Raw genomic sequence first — 16,372 nt, 5'->3', positions numbered from 1 at the left:
GCCATCCTCTGTTACCTTTGAACCCATGGTTGCTGCCACTATGCCAACCCATCCTGAAGGAGAGCTTCCCCTTTTTTCTATTGACTCTCTCCCAAGCATGATGTCCTTCTCTGAGGGCTAGCCTCTCCTGACATCATGTCGGGAGTAGGTGAGCCGAATGAAGTCTTTCCATCCTTGCCTCGAAGCAGCATTCTGATGTCTCCTGATCACAGGAGACAGGCTTAACGGGATCATGGGATTAACCGTCCACATTTCCTAGTTGCCCCAGGAATGCTTTTTATAATGTTAAGGATATAGGATCAAGTGAAGAATCCCAGCCTGTGTTGACTTGTCACCATGACACCATGCTCTTTAACCTGCCACTCTCCTGCCCTTTATGACCTTCACTACATTGGACATATTTGAAAGCTCTAACATGGAATCGCTCGCTCTACTGCAAAACTGGAGATTTTGGATTGTATTCATTAGCCTTTCCAATGTGCTTGCTTCCCAGGGATTGCACGAGAATACTCATTGCGGGCGGCCCCACGGGCTGCACATCACCCACTGCCTGTGTCATCCATGTGGACATTTAGAAATGGTTCTCCGGGACTGGTTGGACACGCACTCATAGTCTGTTACATGTGGCATGCCAGAACCACCACCGCCAAACGATGCCAGGGACTGCTTTCCAGGAAACACGGCCCGTGATCAGGACTCCCAAGGCTCTGCCATGATCTTTTTAAGAGTAGGAAAGTATGCATATAGTTAGATTCTCGTGTTTCTGTTAATTTTTATGGGTGTCACATGAAGCCTCTGTTTACAAAAAAAAAACTAAACATTCCATTCCATGGGAACACAGTTCTTCAGACTTCTGACTTTCAGTTGCAGTCAAGAAAGACTTAGGCTTGAGAATGAAAGAAAAGCAGTTATTTAAAAAATAGGATAATCCCATAGGAACCGTGTTTAACATCTAGAAATTAATTTACTATTAAGCAGTTACTGGGTAATGTGACTGTCTCAGGGAAATGGGGCATTGAAAGTGTGCCCTGGTGGAGTGCCTTCTATCTGGGAAGGCAACCTGGACACTTGTGATCTATGCTCAGGAGCTCGGCACCGCCGGAAGTACTTGGTGAGAAGCAGACAGCCATCAGTCATTGTTGTGTTAGGTTCTTCAAGAAAGGTCCGGTCCAGAAGAGAAGAAGCTTTTGCTTCCATTCCTAGGAGGTCCATTTCTGTTTCACGTGACTAAAACCTTACTCTGAACCTGGCTGTCACATGAGCGGCAAGACCAACTCACACTTTTCTGTGTTTCCCACTGGACTGAGGTACAAAGTTGGCTTGGTCAGATAAAAGCCCTGTGGGGAATTTTGAGAGAGAGAGATTCAGTGTGTATTGCAGAGTAAAAGTTCAGGTCCAAAGGGGTTTAGCTTAAACTCGTGGAGCTTGTAAGTGAAAAGGCAAGTAACAAAAAACACTTGATCGTTTTGTATTGATGTCTGCTTTTGATTGTTGCGAAATGTGCCCAGGGAAAGACACACGGAGTCACCCTTTCCAACATGTACAACTCAGGGACACCGCTGCGTTCAAGATGTGCAACTTTATAACATGACTTTTTTAAAGATCATCTTATGGGGGCTCTTACAGCTCTTTTTTTAAAAACATTTTATTAGGGGCTCATACAGCTCTTATCACAATCCATACATATACATACATCAATTGTATAAAGCACATCTGTACATTCTTTGCCCTAATCATTTTCAAAGCATTTGCTCTCCACTTAAGCCCTTGGCATCAGGTCCTCTTTTTTTCCCCCTCCCTCCCCGCTCCCTCCTCTCTCACGAGCCCTTGATAATTTATAGATTATTATTTTGTCATATCTTGCCCTATCCGGCATCTCCCTTCACCCCCTTCGCTGTTGTCCGTCTCCCAGGGAGGAGGTCACATGTAGGTCCTTGTAATCGGTTCCCCATTTCCAACCCACTCACCCTCTATTCTCCCAGTATCGCCCCTCATACCCCTGGTCCTGAAGGTATCATCCACCCTGGATTCCCTGTGCCTCCAGCTCCTATATGCACCAGTGTACAACCTCTGCTCTATCCAGTCTTGCAAGGTAGAATTCGGATCATGGTAGTTGGTGAGGAGGAAGCATCCAGGATCTGGGGGAAAGCTGTATTCTTCATCGGTGCTACATCGCACCCTGACTGACTCATCTCCTTTCCTAGATCCCACTGTGAGGGGATCTCCAGTGGCCGACAAATGGGCTTTGGATCTCTACTCTGCGCTTCTCCCTTCATTCACTATGGTATATATATATATATATATATATATATATATATATATATATATATATATATATATATATATATATATATATTTGGACGATGCCTTATACCTGATCCCTTTGGCACCTCATGACTGCACAGGCTGGTGTGCTTCTTCCATGTGGACTTTGTTGCTTCTGAGCTAGATGGCCGCTTGTTCACCTTCAAGCCTTTAAGACCCAGACACTATCTCTATTGATAGCCGGGCACCATCAGCTTTCTTCGCCACAGCTCTTATAACAATTCATGCATCAATTGTATCAAGCATATTTGTACATATGTGGCCATCATTATTTTCTAAACTTTACTTTCTATTTGAACTTTTGGTATCACCTCTTTTTTTTAACCTTCCTCCACTCCCCCGCCGCCCACCCTCCTGACCCTTTCATATATTACTTACAGAGTCTGCTGTCTCCCTTCCCCAGAGGGGTTTATCCGACCTAGATTCTGTGTGTCATGAACTCATCTGTACCAGTGTACATGCTCCAGTCTAGCCCACAATGAAAGGCAGGACTGGGGTCATGATAGTGGGGGGTGAGGAAGTTTAAAAGAACCAGAGGAATGTTGTACATCTCATAAGTGCTGTACTGTGTTCGCCCTGGTTGACTCCGCCCTTCCTTTTGACCCTTCTATGAGGGGATAGCCTATTGGCTACAGAAAGGTTTGGGTCTCTGCTCTGACCCCCCTTGTTCTCAACAATATGTTTTTTTTGTTTTGCTTTGGGTCTTCTGGTGCCTGTTACCTGATGCTGTTGTCACCTCATGATCACACAGGTTGGTGTGCATATTCCATGTGGGCTTGTTGCTTCTCTGCCAGATGGCTGCTTGTTTAACTTCAAGCCTTTAAGACCCCAGACACTATTTCTTTTGATAGCCGGGCACCATAAACTTTCTTCACCACATTTTCTTATGCACCCATTTTGTCTTCAGTGATTGTGTCGGGAGGGTGACCATCACAGAATGTCAGGTTGTTGGAACAAAGTGTTCTTGTGTTAAGGGAGGGCTTGAGCAGAGGCCCAAAGTTTGTCCACTTCCTCAATGTATTGCCATATCAATATATGTACATAGGCCAATGCCTCTATTTTATGAATATATTTACATAAATGCACACCTGTGTTTATACCTCTATCCATCACTGCGTTAGTCACCTAATCTGGTGTCAATTTAAGGATTGAGAGTGTAGGGGTAGAGTCTAGGCTGTCAATCTGGAGATAGCCAATGAGATTTCTGCGTGGGCATGGCCTTCTCCTGAGAATTCTGGGAAATCTGGTTATTTCCTCCTTGGAGGCGGAAGACACTTCTCTCTCTCTCTCTCTCTACTACTACTCCCTGGGAGACATTGCAGAAGACAAGCCACATGGAACACAACAGGACCTCAGAAGCCGGAGAAGCCACAGAGAGACCCCTGCCAGCACTGAGATGTTTCCAATGACACTGGATCCAAAGACTTTCTACCCACTGTCTTGCAATCTTCTGCATTGGGCATCATTGCCTGTGTTTTGTGAGTCTGAAGAGGACTTTATAGATTGATATCAGAAATATGGGCTAATATCGGACTTATGGACTTGATCTGAACTGGGCTGGGATGTTTTCTCAATGTTCAATTGCTCTTGTATATAAACCTCTCCCTTATATATATATGCGCATTTGTGAATTTGTTTCTCTAGTCCACCCAGACTAACACAATCACTTTGCTTCCTAGATCTTTCTTCTGTTTCCTTTGACCTTCCTCCTGCCCCACTCTCACGCTCACCCTTCTTCTGCCTCCTAGTACTTCCTCCCAGCTAGCTTGCTGTTGCTCCAAGTTGTTCCCCTGGCATTCTTTGCTCACCACTCCTCTCCCCAAGTCCCTCCAGGACAGTCTGTCCCATTGCTTTCTCCTCGGGCTTGCTTCCCATGCCTATCATATTGGTAGGCAAAACATCAATAACAGAGACAAAACAAAAAGAAAACAAAAGATGGAATAAAAAGAGGAACAAAATACTAGCCCAAACAAAAAACCCTGAGAAAGCATACATAATTCCAGGTGTGTCTTTCGATCTTTATGACTAGCACCCCACTGGCCCTGGGGGTCCTGGGAACTGCCTCTCCTAGCCTGAAGTCTATTTTGGGGGCTCCTTGGGGGCTTTTACCAACAATTTGTTCCCGTTGTTGATCTGTTATGTTCCCTTCTTGGTTCACCCCACTGTGGGGGGTTCAGACTAGACTCATTCCCGGCACAGCTAATCAAGAGTTGAAGACCAGAAATTGAGAAGTAGCACTCCAAGAGGAAATAACTGGCTGCTAGCGCCCAAGGTGGAAGGAAGGCAATTTTGACTTAAATAGTTAAATTTACAGGACCAGAGATGAAGAAGTGCCTGTGTCCAAGAATGGACGGAACTTTTATATCAGAAGAAACCCATTTTTCACTCCTATCCCAGGCTGCGCAGCCCTGTTGTGTCTGACTTGTTTCTAGAGCCATGAGATGAGTGAGCTGTCTTCACCTAATGAACACGAGCAATGATATGTACGAGATGAGCATGTTTACCTGCTTTTCCCCGTTTTGGACAAGCCATTTGGAAAATTCTTCAATGGTTGTTAGCGTTTCAGAATCCTCTGAGCCCAATGTTGCTTGGTAGGCAGTGATACTCTTTATATAATATAGTTGGACATCATCTACAAGAAAAGGGGGACGGAGAAGAACATTTGAGGCACACTGCTAACCCTGGCAAGTGCCCATTATGCACGCTAGTTCAATTAATAAGACACTTTCACACTGAAGTCAGGGCCTGGTCTCACTCAGGGCTTCTTGCTGCTGTGGCAGTGCGGCTGCAGAGGGAGAACAGAGTACCACTACCCCCACAGGGCTGTTCACGCTTGTGATCTTCATGGCAAAAGGTCACCAGGTCTTCTTCTGAAGGAGCCTCTGGGCAGATCCCAACTGTTAACTTTTGCATGTACAGTGGAGTGCTTCATGGGCACCTCGACAGCTCCGACGTTTGAGCCAGACCCACCGCCGCTGAGCGGCTTCGAGGCATGGAAGCCCCATAGCACCGAACGGAACTGCAGCTGAAGGTAAAGCAAGCTAGAGTCCCCCCAGCAGTCGACCCCATGGCAAGTGGAGAGAAGAATGACGTTGTCAAAGATTTCATCTCATTCGGATCCACAACACATGCTCGTGGAAGTCGCAGCCAAAGCAAATCATAGGTTACACTGGGCCGATCGGCTGCTTGAGATCCGTGTAAACAATTCAAGAGCAAGGATGTCCCTCTGAGGAGCAACGTGTGCCTGGCACAAATCATGGTTCTTTTCAATCATCTTATACACATGTGACAATGAGACAATAAATAAGGAAGACCCGAGAATGGGTGCATTTTAACACTGTTGGCAAAGAATACTGAATGGGCCATAAACTGCCAGAAGGACAAATCTGTCTTAGAAGCGTGGCCAGATTGCTCCCGTGAAGCATGGATGGCGAGACTTCCTCTCACGTACTTTAGACATGTTATCAGGGGACCGGTCCCTGGAAAAGGACACTGTGCTTGGCAGAGGGACAGCAATAGGAATACCTTCATGAATTTTTAAAAATTTATGGACACTTTTTTAATTGTTTGAGCCCATTGTTGTAGCCACTGACAATTCATGTCATAGAGGGCCTTTCTCTTTCTTGCTGCCCATCAGCTTTACCAAGTGTGATGTCCTTTAGCAGGGACTGGGCTCTCCTAGCAGCATGTCCAAGTACGTGAGACAAAGGCTCGCCAAAGCCCTTGCCTCTAAGGACCATTGTGGCTGTGCTTTCTTTCCTTCTGTTTCTTTTACTGGTCTCCACTTGTTCCCGTACCACTCGTTGGGAGAAGGTATCCTTTATCCAATGAACTGCTTTTGTACCTTTGTCACCCATCCAGTGACCACATGTAAGTCAATCTTGTGCAAAAGCAGAGGATACTAGAAAGAGTTTCCTTGTGTTTCAGTGACTATGCCAAGGCATTCACCTGGATGGATCACAACAAACTATAGCTATCCTGAGCAGGATGGGAATTCCAGAGTACTCAAGCAGAAGCTGTACATGGATTGGGAGGGAGGTCTACAAACATAACAAGGGAATACTGCATCTCTTAAAAGCAAGGTGTGTGCGAAGGTTGGATCCTATCGCCACACTCATTCAGTCTGTGTGCTGAGCAAATCATCCGCGAAGCTGGTTTACATGGAGAAGAACATGGCCTGAGGATTGGTGGAAGCTTCTTAACCACTGCGATATGCTGATAACACAAACTTGCTTGCTGAAAGTGAGGAGGGCTTAAAGCACTTGCTCATGAAGATCAAGGATTGCAGCCTTCAATATGGATCACAACTCAGTGTCAGGAAAACCCAAGTCCTCACAACGGGATCAATAGATAACATGATGACAAAAGGAGAAAAGATAGAAGTTTCAAGGATTTCATCTTGTTTGGATCCATAATCAATGCCCATGGAAGCACCAGTCAAGAGATCAAAGATTGCATTTCATTGGTTAAATCTGCTACACAAGATATCTTTAAAGAGTTGACAAGCAAGGATGTTACTTGGAACAAGGTGTGCCTGACCCAAGCTGTGGAATTTTCAATCATCTTATAGGCGTGTGGAAAAAAAGACATTGAGTAAGAAAGACCAAAGAAGAATCCTTGCATTTGAATTGTGGTGCCGGTGAAGGATAGTGAAGGAACTGTGGACTGCCCAAAAGACAAATCTGTTTTGGAAGAAGAAGAATGCTCCTTAGAAACAAGGTTGGAGAAATGTGGTCTCATGTTCTTTGGACATGTTATCAGGAGACACCAGTCACTGGAGAAAGACATGCTTTGTAGGGAGAGGGGGCACCGAAGAAGAGGTAGCCCTTGACAAGATGGATCGACACAGGGGCTCCATCAAAGGGCTCAAACATAAGAACAATTGTGAGGATGACACAGGGTTGCTAGGAGTCAGAACCAGCTCATTGGCACCGAACACTTCTGAGCTCTCTCTTCTGTCCCACTGACTCTGTCTGTCCTCTGTCCATACCATACTTGCTTGATTATATTGCTTTACAGTAAAGTTCAGTGAGTTCTCTAAGCAGGCTGAGGATCTTCCCTCCCTTTAAGGATGGGCATGTGATTTTCTCAAATGCTTTTAGGCATCAGTTGATATGATTGTTTTCCTTTCCAAAAATTAGAAAAACAAGAAAGAAAAACAAAACCCACTACCCTCTAGTCAATGTGACTCACCCTATAAAACAGGGTAGAAATGTCCCTGTGAATTTCCAGGAGTATAACTGTTCATGGGAGTAGAAAGCCCTATGCAGGAAAACTGTGCTGAAAGTCTAAGGGAATAAAGGAAACTGACATCAGATTCATCACACTGGTTTGGATATGCCAGCAAATTTCTTGGGGCTGGATATCATCAAGCCTAAATTCACACATAACTGATTTGGTACAAAATTGTGTCCAGGGTAATGATTTGATACATAACCGTGTCCATGGTCATGTCTCTCTGTCACAACACGAGTAGTGGAGTCTCATTTGCCGAGGCTTAGAGATGCCAGTGGGCTGCCTTCCATTGACTAGGAAATTAAGATCCCCGCGGGCCACCTCTGCTACCTACCCTTGTACTGGGCCTCTCCAGACGTGGCATAAGCTTTGGCTAGCAATGCGCTCGCCTCTGCGGTTCTGGGGCTGAATTCCGTGAAAACAGACACACAGATAGAATAGGCCTGGAATAAAGAAATCAGGACAAAGTCAAAGTCCAAATGACAGTAGTTCACAGCGGACGGTCTAGTGGTTTTGCAGAATTGTGAGCGGCCTAAGAGCCCATCTACAGTGAATGGCGGCGTTGGTTCAAGTCTGGGAAGGGAGGGACTCACTGCCTCAGTGGGGGCATATGCCAACATTTCTCCTCAGTGTGGCAGGGACTGCCGCCGACTGGGAGACTGGCAGTGGCTTTTCTTTGGGATCACTCGGTTTCTGCAGGTTCTGTTGGCTTGCCTGGCACCTTTGCTACGGCACCAGAAGCCCAGTGTTTTCATCCTTGTTTTAGCTGAGGGAGGTGTCTGAAACCACAACGAGGGCTCTCCTGGACAGGAGAAGAGGTTACCAGTTCAAGGACAGTTTCAGAACATGATGCAGAGAAAAGCTCTAATCATTTTTCCTGAGATAACCTCAACATTCCTTCCTCGGTTTTGTTTTCCTCTGGCCATCTGCCAACATAAGTACCTCCAAGTGAAACAGCCTTTTGTTATTCTAACCTTAGCCTTGGAAATATAGTCGGACTAACTAAATGAACAAATGACCGCATTATACCAGGATCTCATTTGTCATTGAAAAAGTCCTTTGTGTTTGCTGAAGACTTAAGTTCATTGCCACCTGTGGCTTCCCTCCAGCCCCCACCAAGAGGCCTCAACTTGGCTTCCTCTTCCTATCCCTGACAGAGATGAGAGAGGTGCTGCCACGGGGTCAGGTCACACAGCAGACGCACCCACCCAGAGTTGATGTTCTTTGCCCAGGTCACTTTGCGGTGGAGGTGTGGATCTGGAGGGAAGTTGGTGTTAAGATGGAATCAACCTCACCGCTGAGCTGGTCTGGCCCTGGGAACTGGCCTGGCTCCGGTCAACCCACCAACCTGCTTCAAGTACTGGATGGCCTGTTCGTGGTTCCTCCTCAGCTGCTCGATCTGAGCGATTTCCTCGTAGAGACTGATCAGGTCGGACGTCTTTTTGCCCTTGGAAGCAATGACGTTTCTAATTACCTTTTCAAAGTAGGCCAGGGCTGGGCTCAGCCTGTGGATGGCCAAGGAGGCTCTAGGAGAAAAGAGGTGATGAAGGAAAGTCACAAAGTGGCCACTTCTTACTTTGTAGATGCCCCAATGCCAAGATCCAGCCCCACAGTAGAGAGCCAACGCCTGCCTGTTAACCTGTGTGGCATCTACCAGTTCCTACCACCTGCCATCCCTGTCGCATGGTAGAAAATCTGCAAGTGGCTGCATCTCCAGCAACCACAAGATGGTATGCTACTGGATCCACGAACACAGTCTCTAAAAATCTAAATGAAATGTTACTGCTTCTGGCTCTTTCAGGACAAAGATTTTGTTTTGTTGTGTTGTGTCTTGGCTGACTTCTTCCTCAGTTGAAAATGAGGAAAGATAGAAGACACAGCATAAACCTTCCCCCAAAGGAGCAGGGTAAGAAAGCGCTGACAGATCCGTGCAGTGAAACTCCACAGACACGAAAGATCCTTTCTCTTTCTTTTTAGACTGATCTTATGGAAAGAGACAGTGATAAGCAAGATATACAATACTGTCTAAGATATGGATGCACACACAGATAAGGGGTCTTCAAAAAGTTCATGGAAAATTAAAAATTTATGTATAGATTTCCAAAAAAAAGTTTTCGAACCCACAGAAACTCATTCTAACTTGTTATATAGCATGTTTGAACGGGATCTAATTTGAGGCAGTTAGAAGGATGAGGCATGATATGAACAGAGGTCCCACCCTGGAGATGACTTAAAATAGCAGGATCGTGTGGGACCTGGCTGTGTTCTGTTCTGCCACACACAGGGCTCTATCAGTCAGAGTCCACTCGAAGGCATCTCATGACAAAAATACCCAGAAACATAATGTCTACAGAGTTCATGAATGAAGACAATGATGGAATTTAACCTTTTGTGATTTGTTTCCATTTAACAACTGTTAAGGATTTCATTATGTCCCCACCAAATATATGTATTGAAAATCGTAAACCTTCGTCGGACAGGGCAAGATATGACAAAATAATAATTTATAAATTATCAAGGGTTCATGAGGGAGGGGGAGGGGGGAGGGGGGAGGGAGGGGGAAAATGAGGAGCTGATGCTAGGGGCTTAAGTGGAGAGCAAATGTTTTGAGAATGAAGAGGGCAATGATTCTATAAAGGTGCCTTAACAATTGATGTATGTATGGATTGTGATAAGAGTTGTATGAGCCCCTAATAAAATGATTTTTTTTAAAAAACCTATGTCTGTAATTATAATCCTATTTGGGGAAAAAAAGAACGAAAGAAAAGAGGTCCCATCAGCGCAACACGAATGTTGCTAAAACTGAAGCAAGAACAAATATAAAATTAATGGTGAAGTTTGGGTGAAAGAATGGTGAGACCCTTGATGCTGTATGAAAATATTATGGGGTCAATGCTCCAAAGAAATCAGCAGTTTAGAAATGGGTGAAATATGTATATTGTTTAAAGAGGGACTGAGAGATGTTGAAGCCGACAGCACAGACCGTCCCCATCAGTTTGTAAGGAAGCAATCTTCTCCAGGCTCTAACTGAAGAGGACCAATGATTAAGAGGAGAAATAACTCTATCAGTTCAGCTTAGATCATTCTGACCGGAAAATTGAAGTGGAGAACACTCTCTGCTCAATCATGCCCAACCCGTTAAACCCGGATCAGCTATTGACAAGGGCACATTTATTAATGGAGCTCTTACGTCAGTGGGGTGAGGGTCTTAAAGCATTTATTGGACGAATTGTAGGAAGCCATGAAACATGGCTTTCCCGGTATGATCCTGAAGACAAAGCACAAAGTAGAGGCTACTAGAAGTGGTCCATTGAAGGTAAGAGGGGGCAGGTCACCAGCAGAAGCTAGGGCAACAGTCCTTGGGATGCTAGGGCATTCTGTGTGTTGACTTTCTGAGAGTGTTTTGAGAAAGTTACTTAAAATTTTAGCTAAAAAGTACCGGAGAAGCCTTCATCAGAGCTCCATCTCTTTTCTCTCACCAAACAAGGGCAGAGTTTCAATGGGAAATCATTAGGCATTCACTGACAGTCCTGATCTGGCTTCTTCTGACTTCCTCTGTTTCTTTTTTAAAAAAATCTCTTTTCCTTCAGTTGGTAATATAAAAGGCACTTCATTAGCATGTTAAATTCCAGGACTCTTGGTCCTTTAGGGGTGGACTACAAAATGGCTGGTTTCATCACTTCCAAACTTGTCTTGACCACGATGGAGATGTTAACAAAGAAAAGTTTCTATTTTCACCTTCTAATTCCATTTTCCCAAGAAATTTGTGAGGTCTCTTCACATATTTAAAAGGTCTGAAGGTAAATGACAAAGTATATCTCTAGACAAGTTGTTCTCAACCTGTGGGTTGTGACCCCTTTTACAGGGGTTGTCTGATTCTTAACAGTAGCAAAATGACAGTGATGAAGTAGCAACAAAAATAATCTTATGGTTGGTGGGGTCACCCCCACATGAGGAACTGTATTAAAGGGTCGCAGCATTAGGAAGGCTGAGAACCACTGCTCTAGATGATGACGTAACACGAGTGAATTTTCTTTTCTTTTTCAGACTTGTCTGTATTTCCAGACGTGCCACAACCAAATTGGGCACATACTTTTTAAGCAATGAGGATCAAACTATATTTTGTTGGGATCTTCCAGAGAAAGCAAGGTGCAGGAGAAGGCGCCATTTAGCTTTATAAGCATTTTGAGATGCTGTTTCCTTCCAAATAAAGCAAGATGGCTTTTGTGTGCTGTCACGTCAACCCCAACTCAAGAGTGACCCTCTGTGTGTCAGAGCAGCCCTGTGTCCCCCTTGAGTTTTCAACGGCACATTTTCCCAGAGGTGGGTCACCAGGCCTTTCTTCCACGGTCCCTCTGAGTACGCTGGATCCTCCAACCTTTCAGTTAAGCAGTCAAGTGTATTTAACATTTGTTCCCCCAGGAACTCACAAGGTGGTGGTGGTGTTAGGTGTCAATCACGTTGGTTCCGACTCGTAGTGACAATGTTCCGTGTTTCAGGCCACTGTTGCAGCCCCTGTGTCCGCGCATCGTGTGGCGGGCCTTCCTCTCATGCGCTGCCCCTCTGCTTTCCCAAAAGAAGGGCAGGACTATCCAAATCTCAAGAGCGTTGTGAGGCTTAGGTTAAATATTACATGTAAAACCACCCTGATAAGTTGTAGGTATACAATTTTTAAAATTATTTTATTGAGGGCTCATACAACTCTTACTACAATCCATCCATCCATCCATGGTGTCAAGCACATTTGTACATTTGTTGCTATCATCATTCTCAAAACATTTGCTTTCTACTTCAGCCCTTGGTATCAGCTCTTCATTTTTATCCCTCTCTCCCTCATGAAGCCTTGATAATTTATAAATGATCATTTTGTCATATCTTCCACTGTCTGTTATCTCCCTTCACCCACTTTTCTTTTGTCCACCCCCCAGGGAGGAGGTTATATGGAGGTCCTTGTAATTGGTTCCCCCTTTCCAACTCACCCTCCTGCCACCCTCCCAGTATCCCCTCTCTCAGCACAGGTCCTGAAGGGATCATCCGCCCTGGATTCCCTGGATTTCCTATCTGCACCAGTGTACGTCATCTGGTCTAGCCATATTTGTAAGATAGAATTGGGGTCATGATAGTGGGGCGGGGTGAGGGGGAAGGAAGCATTTAAGAACTAGAGGAAAGTTGTATGTTTCATCATTGCTACACTGCACCTTGATTGGCTCGTCGCCTCCCTGCGACCCTTCTGTAAGGGGATGTCCAATTTCCCACAGATGGGCCCTGGATCCCCACTTCGTATTCCCCCTCATTCATAATATATGTTTTTTTGTTCTCTGATGCCTGATACCCGATCACATTGATACCTTGTGATCAGATAGGCTGGTGTGCTTCTTCCATGTGGGCTTTGTTGCTTCTCAGCTAGATGACCCGCTTGCTTATCTTTAAGCCTTTAAGACTCTAGGTGCTGTATCTTTTGATAGCTGGGCACCATTAGCTTTCTTCACCAACATTTTTTTTTTTAAATGAGGCTTTCTGCTCCCACAGAGTTACAGCCTTAGCAACCCGAAGGGGCAGTTCTACTCTGCTCTGAGGGTTGCTGTGAGTGAGAAGGGACTTGATGGCTGTGAGGTCTGTAGTCCTTTGTTGTGCCAGCCTATTAAGATAAAGTTCAAGCTGTGATTCCTTCACCTATCATATAAATATAGTGTCTGGTGACTTTAAACAACAGGACAGGTTCTATTACAGAGACACAGGCCTTTTTTGCCCTTTACCCCAATCTATTAAAACACTTTATATGGGTGATGATAGACAGAGTGTCTCTGGGGAACATGTGCCAAGAGGCACCGAAATGCCTGTTTCACCCAGAGAACACAGATACAATTTAAAAATTGATATCACAGGATATACGATTCACAATTTTTAAGATATACCATTACTGTGTCTCCCTGCCCTCATACCTTGCCCCCATCTTTGTATTTCAAACTTGGATTAAAAATATACACGTTTATATGTAGAACAATTTTTCCATGAGGAATTCAAGTAACATTTCCTTTTAAAGTTAGAGCTTTATCCTTCCTCTGAAGACTGGATTGACTAATCAAGAGAGACTTGGTATGTTATCTGATGATTCTTCACACAAAAACATTTCTTTTGGCCAACCAGACCAAAATTGGCCTGAAAATGTTTGTGTTAGTTCCCCTATCTTGGAAATAATAATAATAAAAAAGGACTTGCTCTTACTAGGTATTTGGTCATTATCAAACATAACATCTGTGGTCACAGAGGATGAGCTACAGATTCAGATGACTGGAGCCCACTGGTTTGCGATCTACAAGGTCAGCAGTTTGAACTCACCAGCCGGGGCTTTCTCGTAAAGAGTGATAGTTTTGGAAACCCACAGTCATAGTTCTACCCTGTCCTATAAGGGCTCAAATAGTGGATTAATTTCTTATCTGTAATATATATGTATGTATGCTTGTGTAAATGTATACACACATGCACACACACACACCCGTACCCTGTCAGCTGTGGTGAAGACTGAACGAAGCCCTTAGAACAGTGAATGGCACGTGTTGTTGAGGTCAATGCACAGTGACCCCGCACCCAGCAGAGCCACACTTCCTGGGCCCTGCGCCATCCTCATGATCTGGTATGTCTTACACTGAATGTGCAGCACCACCCTAGAACAGCGCCCAAGGCAGGTACTCAACCAGCAGAGTGCAACGGACACATGAAAGAAGTACTGGCATTTGTTCTCAGATAGACATCAGGCTGTTTCCTACTGGCTCCAAACCCCTGGCTGAGCAGCTTCTAATTGGCGGCTGATGGCTGCATTTAGCTCTGGGCACTGCGACACCCCCATCGTTTTCCACTTGCTTCCAGATGAGCGGTTGCTTCATGAGGCAGACGTGACGCATGCATCCCCTTTCCTCGCCATCCCGCCATCTGCCCTAGTGGCCAAGTACTTACAGCGCTGGACATGGACTTCTGTCAAGGACGTTAACCATAGCTTAACAATCTAGGGAGCGGGAAACCTATTACTGTTTCTTTTTCTTTCTGATAATGCGATGGACCGGCTCTTCTTTGTAAATAGTGTGATTCTCTGAGGAGCTCTGACTCATATGCAAAACAGTCAAGTCTTGTTCTGGCATGAAGAAATGTCATGAACTTTGCTTCCATGTGGAACAGGACTCTCCTTAAAGACATATGTACGGCAGGTACCGTGTGTAATGAGCGTCACTGGATTGTGCATGCAGAAACGGCCGGAGGGCTATGTCTATTCTCAATGACAATATGCATTATATTTTCAAATGCACGCTGTGCATAGTTTTCACAGACCTTCAGCACATTATCTCCACCACTGCTCCTTGCTCATCTGTTACAGGTGTCACATTTAATGCCACGCGCAGGTGGCAATAGAGAAAAAGAGTCAGACAGTCCTAGGACGCGTGAGCGGGAGCACAAGGAAGGGTTGATCCCCCGAGGTCAGATCACAGATTCCACTCTTGCACACCATATGTCAGCCCGAATGTCCTGTTTAACCTCAGCTTCAGTGTCCTTGCTAATGAGGTAAGAATTATACCAACCACCTGGGTTGTGGTGAGGATCGAGGGGGGACAGTTAAAGCACTTAAAGCTCTGAGCACAGTGGATAACCTAAAGCCACTCTCACCCCGCTCAGCATGACCTGCCAGGACAGAGTAGCCCTGGCCCAGCGCTCTTGCAAGGTTGTCTGTGTTTGCCGACTGCCACATCGTCCTCCTGCAGTGAGCCCACTGGCACAGTGTTTGCTGTTAGTAAACAGAAGCATTGCTCATTAGCACATGCAGTTCTGCATCTTGCCTGGGAGTATTTCTCCCCTCTTTCATGTACTGAGCACCCAACAACACCAGCGCAGGCTTCTCTGAACCCAGTGCTTACCTGCCCAAAGCGATGGTGACGTCATTCTCTGAGACCTGGAGTCCATTGAGGCTGCCCTTGGCCAGTTCTTCCAGCTCCCTCATGCTTTTCTCCGCCTTCTGCAGGTTGAAATAGGCCTCCCTGCCAGTGAAGCAGTCAGGGAAAATACCAGGCACACACACCTCCGAGACCCAGAGACCTCAGCAGATAAGCCAGTGCAAGGGGACCTGGGAAAACAGCAGGCTTTGAAAATGGGTGAGAGGCTGGGCTCTCGGCCCCTCAGCTACACCATGGCAGCCTTCTTTAGAAAAGGCCCAGGGCTTCGGGCTTCTATGGTGGCAGGCCTCAGGAGGAGGGAACAGAAATGCTAAGTGAAACTCCATTTCCTTTGGATGCGTCCACTGCATTGACAAGCTATTCACTTCCCCCAAGCTCGTGCCAGTGGAGGGGGTGGGGGGAGGACGGATTCTGGCAAAAGGGGCTTTCTGGGCCATTGAGAACATCCAAGCCAAAGCAGGGTTTGGTTAGGAGACTAATAACAGGAAAGAAAAATCCCCTTAATTTCCAAATCTCTTTCTAGTTCCCCATTTCCCGTGGCCCCTGGCTAAGGAGGTAAATGACAAAGAGGCAGCAGTGTGCAGTGCAGAGTTGACAGGGCAATGGGAAGAGAGACTGGGGACACGTGGGCCCACAGAGTGCTCCCAGGCCCTTGGGCGCACAAAACACCCTTTACCAGTGTTCCCGATAGTCCCCAAAGGCTGCCCAGATCACAAGTTTGTGTCAGGCAAGGCGCAGTTGACAGGCCTCCTCTGGGGAGATAAAGGACTCCTGATTTTCGATATTGTCCTTGGCCTCCAGCTTCCACAGCAGTATTTCCCAGAGCATTTCAAAATAATGGTTACAATTCCAGAAGGAGTTTTTTTAAAAAA

At 45.6% G+C, this 16,372-nt stretch overlaps 1 protein-coding gene across 4 annotated transcripts in view; it reads right to left on the bottom strand.

The window, feature by feature from the left end:
• The window catches only part of TTC23L (tetratricopeptide repeat domain 23 like), a 54,366-nt gene that overhangs the window by 17,305 nt on the left and 20,689 nt on the right, over positions 1-16,372 (bottom strand). For all 4 annotated transcript variants that reach the window (XM_075540919.1, XM_075540918.1, XM_075540921.1 and 1 more), the window contains exons 6-9: positions 15,465-15,590; positions 8,909-9,086; positions 7,895-8,003; positions 4,830-4,957 (exon numbers count right to left, since the gene is read on the bottom strand). In XM_075540919.1, the coding sequence (XP_075397034.1) occupies positions 4,830-4,957; positions 7,895-8,003; positions 8,909-9,086; positions 15,465-15,590 (541 nt within the window). The remainder of the gene's footprint in view (positions 1-4,829; positions 4,958-7,894; positions 8,004-8,908; positions 9,087-15,464; positions 15,591-16,372) is intronic.

Source organism: Tenrec ecaudatus, chromosome 2 (genome assembly GCF_050624435.1).
Source record: "Tenrec ecaudatus isolate mTenEca1 chromosome 2, mTenEca1.hap1, whole genome shotgun sequence".
Classification (NCBI taxonomy): domain Eukaryota; kingdom Metazoa; phylum Chordata; class Mammalia; order Afrosoricida; family Tenrecidae; genus Tenrec; species Tenrec ecaudatus.
This window is presented reverse-complemented; position numbering and strand designations above follow the sequence as displayed.